Source organism: Copadichromis virginalis, linkage group LG6, assembly GCF_057382275.1.
Source record: "Copadichromis virginalis isolate Kocher_CV1m ecotype Utaka linkage group LG6, C_Virginalis_male_GT1.1, whole genome shotgun sequence".
NCBI classification, from domain to species: domain Eukaryota; kingdom Metazoa; phylum Chordata; class Actinopteri; order Cichliformes; family Cichlidae; genus Copadichromis; species Copadichromis virginalis.
The window spans coordinates 13,569,417-13,578,216 of NC_140623.1; the positions used below are offsets into that span (position 1 = coordinate 13,569,417).

An 8,800-nucleotide genomic window follows, 5' to 3' on the forward strand; every position below is an offset into this window, starting at 1 on the left:
TTACCCTGCCGGGATAGGGTTACCGGGGCCCCTCCCTGGAGCCAGGCCTGGGGAGGGTGCCCGAGGGCGAGCATCTGGTGGCCGGGCCTTAGTCCATGGGGCTTGGCCGGGCACAGCCCAAAGAGGAGACATGGGCCCATCCTCCCGCAGGAGACTGGAGACTCTGTTGTCCTGCTGGGAGACTTCAATGGGTTCACGTGAGTAACGACCTGGAGGGGCGTGATTGGGAGGAACGGCCTCCCTGATCTGAACCCGAGCGGTGTTTTGTTATTGGAATTCTGTGCAAATCACAGTTAGGCCATAACGAACACCTTGTTCGAACATAAGAGTGTCCATAAGTGCACGTGTTCTGGACACTCGGGTAAAGAGAGGGGCTGAGCTGTCAACTGATCACCACCTGGTGGTGAGTTGGATCAGGTGGCGGGGGAGGACGCTGGACAAACCCGGTGCACCTAAACGCGTAGTGAGGGTGTGCTGGGAACGTCTAGCAGAGGCCCCAGTCCACGAGATCTTCAACGCACACCTCCGGCAGAACTTCAACAGCATTCCGAGGGAGACTGGGGACATTGAGTCCGAATGGATCATGTTCAGCATTTCCAAAGCTGCTGCATTGAGCTGTGGCCATAAGGTGGTTGGTGCCTGTCGTGGTGGTAATCCCCAAACCAAATGGTGGACACCAGAGGAGAACGGAGCCACCAGGCTGAAGAAGGAGTCCTATCAGGCTTGGTTAGCCTGTGGGACTCCCGAGGCAGCCGACAGGTATCGACAGGCCAAGCGGAATGCGGCTCGGGCAGTGGCTGAAGCAAAAACTCGGGTGTGGGAGGAATTTGGAGAGGCCATGGAAAAAGACTTTCGGACTGCCTCGAAGAGATTCTGGCAAACCATCAGGCGTCTCAGGAGGGGAAAGCGGTGCTCTACCTGCACTGTGTATAGTGCTGACGGAGCGCTGCTGATGTCGACTGAGAAAATTGTCAGGCGGTGGAAGGAATACTTCGAGGACCTCCTTAATCCCACTGACACATCTTCCGAGGAGGAAGAAGAGTCTGGGGATGAGGGGAATGACCCGCCAATTTCCGCGGGCGAGGTCACTGAGGCAGTTAAACAACTCCTTGGTGGCAGAGCCCCTGGTGTTGATGAGGTCCTCCCCGAGTTCCTGAAGGCTCTGGACGTTGTAGGGCTGTCCTGGTTGACACGCCTCTACAATGTTGCATGGAGATCTGGGGCAGTACCCTTGGACTGGCAGACCAGGGTGGTGGTCCCCATCTTTAAGAAGGGGGACCGGAGGGTGTGTTCCAACTACAGGGAGATCACACTCAGCCTCCCAGGGAAAGTCTATGCCAGGGTGCTGGAAAGGAGAGTTCGTCCGGTAGTCGAACCTCGGATACAGGAGGAACAATGCGGTTTTCGTCCTGGTCGCGGAACACTGGACCAGCTCTTTATCCTCTCCAGGATACTTGAGGGTGCATAGGAGTTTGCCCAACCATGTGTTTTGTGGACTTGGAGAAGGCATTCGACCGTGTCCCTCGGGGTGTCCTGTGGGAGGTGTTGCGGGAGTATGGGGTGTCTGGCCCATTGCTACAGGCCATTCGATCCCTATACAACCATTGCAAGAGCTTGGTTCGCATTGCCGGCAATAAGTCGGACTCGTTCCAGGTGGGTGATGGGCTCCACCAGGGCTGCCCTTTGTCACCGGTTCTGTTCATAATTTTTATGGACAGGATTTCTAGGTGCAGCCAAGTGGCAGAGGGCTTTCACTTTGGTGGCCTCAGAATCTCATCTCTGCTTTTTGCGGATGATGTGGTTCTGTTGGCTTCATCGGGTGAGGGCCTCCAGCTTGCACTGGAACGGTTCGCAGCCGAGTGTGAAGCAGCGGGAATGAGGATCAGCACCTCCAAATCTGAGGCCATGGTTCTCCATGGGTGGAGTGTCCACTCCGGGTCGGGGATGAGTTCCTGCCCCAAGTGGAGGAGTTCAAGTATCTCGGGGTCTTGTTCGCGAGTGATGGGAGAAGGGAGCTGGAGATCGACAGACGGATTGGTGCTGCGGCCGCAGTGATGCGGACGCTGCACTGGTCCATCGTGGTGAAGAGGGAGCTGAGTGTAAAAGCGAAGCTCTCAATTTACCGGTCGATCTACATCCCTACCCTCACCTATGGCCACGAGCTGTGGGTAGTGACCGAAAGAACGAGATCGCGGATACAAGCGGCAGAAATGAGCTTCCTCCGAAGGGTGGCTGGCCTCTCCCTTAGAGATAGGGTGAGAAGTTCGGCCATCCGGGAGGGGCTCAGAGTAGAGCAGCTGCTGCTCCACATTGAAAGGAGCCAGCTGAGGTGGTTCGGGCATCTGACAAGGATGCCTCCTGGATGCCTCCTGGGTGCCTCCTAGGTGAGGTGTTCCGGGCATGTCCCACCGGGAGGAGGCCCCAGGGCAGACCCAGGACACGCTGGAGAGATTATATCTCTCAGCTGGCCTGGGAACGCCTTGGAGTTCCCCCGGATAAGCTGGAGGAGGTGGCTGGGGAGAGGGAGGTCTGGGCCTCTTTGCTTAGGCTGCTACCCCCGCGACCCGGCCTCGGATAAAACGGATGAAGATGGATGGATGGATGGATGGATGGATAGTGGCAAAAAGATCTCATAGATAAACAAAGTCACAAAGGAAGAACAAAAACCAATGTCAAGCTGAGGGTCATAAACAGGCGGTCTATGCAGTGACAGGAGGGGGAATAAGGCACAGGAGAAGGTAATCAGCAACAGGTGAAAACGAGGATGGCAAAGCAGACAGTCACACAAGAGGGAAACTGGAACAGGAAGTAAAAGCAAATCAAGACGTGAGGAAAGACAAACATAGTAAAACAGGAAGAAATGAAAAGATATATGATGCTGAAACATGAAGATACTAAAGCATGAGGACTGACATAAAGAGGGGGCACAGGGGGACACACAGCACAGGGGAAATAAGGGAACTAAAAACACAGAGTTGCAGAACAAAACAAAATACCAAGACAGTGACAAAGTACTCACACTGACTGTAAACTCCCTTACATGGAAGTTTTTTTTTGTAGTTTTCTTGTTTGTTTTTGTTTTCTGCTCACTTTAAACAAAAGGCATGATATCACCAGCTCTGACGCTTCGGTTACCAGTCAGAGGACTAAACACAGAACAAGTAATCAAGATGTCATTTCCTCAGCCAGTTAAAGGGACAAAAAAAAATCACTGGCATGTTTTAATAGCATGGACTTGTATCTGTAAATGATACAATGCCAGGCAGGAAGACTGAATTACAAGCTGACAGAGTGCTAGCAGGCAGCCTGGCAGACAAAGCAGACGGACAAACCGAGAAAAAAAGAAAAAAGAAGAGAGAGGCAACAAATACATCTGGCACTCAGACTCAGACATTATGCCAACCTCTTGTGTGCATGCACATGCCTGTGTGTGTGTGTGTTGGGAGGGTGATTGGGTTAAGGTGCGTGGCAGATGGAGGGTTTACGTAAGCCTCAGAATACGTGTGAAAAGGAGCCACACCAGTAGAGGCATGCCCTCCTCTCCCCTACCATCTATTATTTCTCCTATTTTCCCCTCTCATCTCCCTACTTCCAATATGTTGCACATTTCTCCGCCGACCCCCCCTTCCCTCCAACCCGCCCAATCCGCCCAGCCTCGTCTTTTATATCACATCTTTCTTGGCTTAGTGTCCTCCCAGAGCTCTGCAGCTATCACGCAAAAGAATCTGAATGTCTGTGAGTGCATATGTTACGCATTTTTACTTAAACCTCAACTCTGAGCATATTCCAGTTGTCTCTTACATGGAGTGTTTGGTTGTTTTTTTTTTTGCACAACAGCAGAGTAGGTCACTATCAACACGTGTGTATTCATTGTTGCAGTCTGGTATAACTTTTTTGTGCACAGAGCCTCTGCAACAAACAAGAGAGAGTTTAACGATGACGGGGGGATGTGCTCTCTCTGTCTCGATCGGGTTGCTTATATGTTGTGCCAACATCACCCCACAAACTTTAGAGGAGACAGACATAACAATTGCTGTTATGTGACACACATAACAGCAATTGAACACATTGAACACAAGGTTTTCAGTTTGATTTTCAATTAACTGCTGAGGAACTTCTTTGTTTTTAATTGGTTGGTTACTGTCTGTCTGCTCAGTGGGGTTAATGAGAGAAGGAACACCAATGATGAGCATGTATTGCATGAGCATGGCAGCAACTGCAGTCTTAGAAAATGAAAGAGGGAGTTGCTATGCATACATTTTCCCGTTTTCCCACATGACTTTTGACCGTGTCAAACGTCTGCCACTCGACGCTGGCAGCAGAGCACACTGCTGTGCATGCCGGTGTGCGATTATGGTAAAAAGCATGCATCATAAGAGTGTCACTTTTGAGTCTGAAAGAGCTGTAATTTAGATGCTGGCTAGGCTGACTTGACAAATACTTGAAAATTCAGGCCATAATCAAACCCACTCAGCGCTCTTGTCTTTTGGCAGTCGCTCCTGTCGATGTCCTGAAGGTCCTGGAGGTATCGGAGGACATGGAGGGCGTGTCGTTAGAGGCAGGGCTGTGCATCAGCAGAGAGGGGAGAGAGGAGCCAGACCTCTCCTTTAAAATCAATAAGAAGATTCAGCTGAGTGCTCCCACCATGCAATTTTTCCCTGGTGAGTTTTGGTACGAGTCTGTAGACTTGCTTGGCAGAAGAAATGAAAATGAATCTGGTTTTTTTTTATATATATATATTTTCTTTTTCGTGCTTTCTTCCCAGATTCTCCATTCCCTGTGAATTTCTCAGTGGTGACAACAGTTAGAGCTCTGAAAAGCTCACAGGTCTTTCTCCTTTCCCTGTATGACTCACAGGTATGCATCACACATGCACCACTGAACCTCATCTGTCTGCATTTTTGACTGTGTCCACGATACATTTTATAATGAAGTTATGTCACCATACTAATATATGAAACACTGGATCTGCACTGGCACTGCAACCTGCACCTGAAACACAGCTTGTCATCAGAATGGGAGTTTGGTCATCTCTGATAAAGATCATTTTTGTCAAAATTATAATTTTGGACTAATCTAATTTAAGTGAGTTTATGCTAGCTGGAAGAATGTGAGCACATTAGCTCTCTCCAGCAGATTTTTATGCTGCAGTTACAAAAATAAAAAGGCCCCAAACCTAAAACCTGCTTTTTTCTGGTTGGTTGCATCCTATGATGGCTGCAGGAAACAAATCCATGCATTCCTGTGTGCATATCAAATATAAGGAAATCTTGGAGGTCTTTCTTTCTTATGATCATTTCATGAACATGACATGTTTTCCTTCTGGTCTCTGTGTCTGCATCTGTCAGGGCACACAGCAGCTGGGCATAGAGATCGGCCGTTCTCCTGTATTCCTGTATGAGGACCATGAGGGCCAACCCCCTCCAGACCTTTACCCCACTTTTAGGAAGGTCAACCTGGCTGATGGCAAGTGGGTAACTACACACATACACAGCCACCCATGATGACGATTCTGTGTTCTTATTTCTTTCTTTATTCATTTGTTTAATGCAGATAACGTGTGGTAATACATGCATGTGCATGTGCTTTTCGTCTTTAGTCCCAGGAGAGAAGAACCTAACAATGAACAGAGGAGTAGAATTTTTAAGAAGCATTTAGTAGTATTAATATGAGGGGGAAAAAGAGACTATTAATGTTAGTAAAAACATCATATGTGAATCTGTTACTGTTTAGGCTTCATTCTTCCTTCTCTCACCCAAACTGGTCACAGCAGATGCCGCCCCTCCCTGAGCCTGGTTCTGCTCGAAGTTTCTTCCTGTTAAAAGGGAGTTTTTCCTTCCCACTGTCGCCAAAGTGCTTGCTCATAGGGGGTCGTATGATTGTTGGGTTTTTTGTCTGTATTGCAGGGTCTACCTTACAATATAAAGCGCCTTGAGGTGACTGTTGTTGTGATTTTGTGCTATATAAATAAAATTGAATTGAATTGAATTGAAAATATGCTCAGATCTTTCTCTGTGCTTACAGGCACACCTTCTCAACCAGCAGGAGCTTTGGATAGAGTAACTTTCTTCTCTCTTTGTTACTAGTTGGCACAGAATAGCCTACAGTGTGGATGGGCAGTCAGTGACTCTCTACCTGGACTGTGAGAAGCTGAACACCCTTGACCTGCTCAGAGGTCACGACCCCCACGTCAGCACTGAGGGTGTTACCGTGTTTGGAACACGGCTGCTGGATGAAGATGTGTTTGAGGTAGATCGGTGACACGGAGGGGGTTACAAGTGACATGTCAAGTGAGCCGTGGCGAAGGTCATTGCTAATTGTGATGTACGGTGGCCCATAGAGGCCAAACTCACCGCAACTTAAAAACCCCCACCAACAAATAGGAAAATGCTGCAAAAGCACAAGAAACAGTGGAGGTTGAATCAATTCCTTACTCAGTTGCGTTTAGTGAGATTTCCTACTTCCATTATGTTTTATTCATCTTCAGATATGTTTTGCGTGCTTTTGCAGCATTTTTCTTTTCTCAAGTTGCAGTGCATTTGAGCTCTCAGGGTCACCATGGAAATGTCTTTTTGGGTTTTTTTCCAGTGTATTTAGTAAAGCCAGAAGCTCATTTGTCTTTGATAAAAACTATAAAAACATGCAAAAAAAACCAAACAAACGATTAGGACCCACAATAAGGTCTTTGTGTGCGGTGAGGAGGTGTCTCTGCTTGTTGCCGCTTGTTTGATTTGTCAGTCAAATAGTGAGAAATGAATCGAGCCTTTTCCCAGTTGCATCGCCCTCCAGTGGTTGTGTGGGTGGATGCAGTGCAGTTTAAGTTCTTGAACAGCGTATTTTCTTAATATTATTTACTGGTGTATTTATTAATATTTGTGGATATTGCAAAAGACGAATAAGCCATTAAAATAAACAAATCTGTGCACACTTTAAAAGCATCTGCGGTCGTTTTGACATAGATGCATAATGTGCAAACTGTAACCTTTGCTTTGTCAGGTGGTCCAGCTGCTTAAGTGAACAACTCCCAGGCGTGTTTGGCTTGGACTCGCCATCCGTTAATGTGTGTGTACATGTGTAAAACAGAGAGAAGAAGAAAGAGCTTGTGTCTGTCTTAACTGGCTCCATTTGAGACTGAAGCTCTGGAGACGATTACGTGCGGAGCGGCGATAAAAACAGCCCGTTAAGTCACTTTGATCCGTCTAAATGAACACAGAAGATAGAGATGTTACAGACACGTGGATGGGCCACTGATATTTTTCAGTGATTACAAGTAATGGCATCCTTAACGTGCATTCCTGACAGCTAAAGTGGAGTCACAGACTTTTCCGAGTTCAGCTTGGTGTGTGTTTCTGGGACACAGGGAGACATCCAGCAGCTACTGATCATCGACGACCCCAGAGCAGCGGAGACGTACTGTCAGGACTACATCCCAGACTGTGACAAACCTTTACCCTACAACAGCATATTAACAAAGGCCGAAGAGGTAAGTCCTCCTTAACGGTGAGTCAGAGAGAAGGAAGGGAAATGAGCGGCGAGTTTCACAGGCACACACAACCGTGAGGCATCTCAGGTGTTGAATGCTGTAAATCTGCTCTGTCATTTTAAAATTAAAGGTGTCCCCCCAAGGTTACAAGCGGCAGGGAAACTTTTACCAGTATTTATGAGCATTTTAGACGAAAAAGACGAATGGTTTAATTACACTATGCTGGTCATATTTCTCTTCTCTGAAATCCTCTAGGTGTCATAAATTAAAAGCTATGAAAATATGTTCACTGTGTGGAGGGAAAGATCATTAGCTCACGCTGTTTTAGTTGCCAGTCTGTAATAAATTTTTTTCTCCCACACACGCACTCATGCCTCTTATTGTAGCTGCATTTTGAGAAGCACCACAGGGCTGTTTATTTCCCTTGTATCTTAAAATAAAGTCATAAATGCTACCAGTTCTCCCACTCTTACATTTTATCTCCTTCTCTGTTTCTTCCTGTGCTTGTAGTGAAGCACATTACATGGCTCTTGTGGTTCAGAGTAGCTCGCCAGGGTCCGTCTGCCAACGGACCACACTTCTGGGAAAGGCTTCAAATCCTCTTCCTCTTCCCATTGGCTTCAAGTTCAAAACACACGGAAAGAATCCTGTTTTACTGGGTTCAGTTTGTTTTTAATGTAGCACCACTAGAAATGCAACCAGGAAGCCAATAGAACACATGGAATTAGGGCACCACTAAAAAACTGGAGTACGCTGCACCTTTTTTAGAGTTGTCGTGACAGGCTGGGAGAGGAAGTTTAAACATCCGTTATGTCCTAAAAGGCCTCAAATGTTTTATCTATTTTGATTCTATTGTACGCTTTAGGTGGAGAGACCGCCAAAGAAACACGTGGTCGAAGAGTACGAAGAGTTTGACTTCAGCGACCTCTATGATGACTCCTATGTTTCCACGGTGACTGCCAGTCCAAACGTCACAGAGTACGAGGTGAGATTGTGCAGCATGAACAGCATCACAAGCTCAGACCTGCTGTGTCTCTTTGTGCTCCATCTGCTTTTTTCTGTCCTTCACCGTTTGTATCTGCGCGTGTCTGTCGGATAGATCATAGAGTACGAAGACTACGACAACACGACAAACTACCACCACGTGAACGAGTATGAGTATGAGGAAGAATATGATGACCGCTATGGACCTGCGGAGAGAGAGCGGGAATTCTCCATTAACGGACAGGTACCATCAACACATTTATCCAATTTTACATGGAAACATACAGAAAACTTGCCTTGCAGTCATCTGCAATAATCATGCTCACTCTTCTT

At 47.3% G+C, this 8,800-nt stretch overlaps 1 protein-coding gene across 1 annotated transcript in view; it reads left to right on the top strand.

Annotated features, from left to right (window-relative positions):
- Positions 1-4,337: 4,337 nt before the first annotated feature.
- The window catches only part of LOC146707415 (uncharacterized), a 36,282-nt gene continuing 31,819 nt past the window's right edge, over positions 4,338-8,800 (top strand). Inside the window, exons 1-8 of the mRNA XM_085460758.1 lie at positions 4,338-4,356; positions 4,494-4,661; positions 4,766-4,857; positions 5,349-5,470; positions 6,087-6,249; positions 7,361-7,483; positions 8,349-8,468; positions 8,583-8,711. Of these exons, the coding sequence (XP_085316884.1) occupies positions 4,338-4,356; positions 4,494-4,661; positions 4,766-4,857; positions 5,349-5,470; positions 6,087-6,249; positions 7,361-7,483; positions 8,349-8,468; positions 8,583-8,711 (936 nt within the window). The remainder of the gene's footprint in view (positions 4,357-4,493; positions 4,662-4,765; positions 4,858-5,348; positions 5,471-6,086; positions 6,250-7,360; positions 7,484-8,348; positions 8,469-8,582; positions 8,712-8,800) is intronic.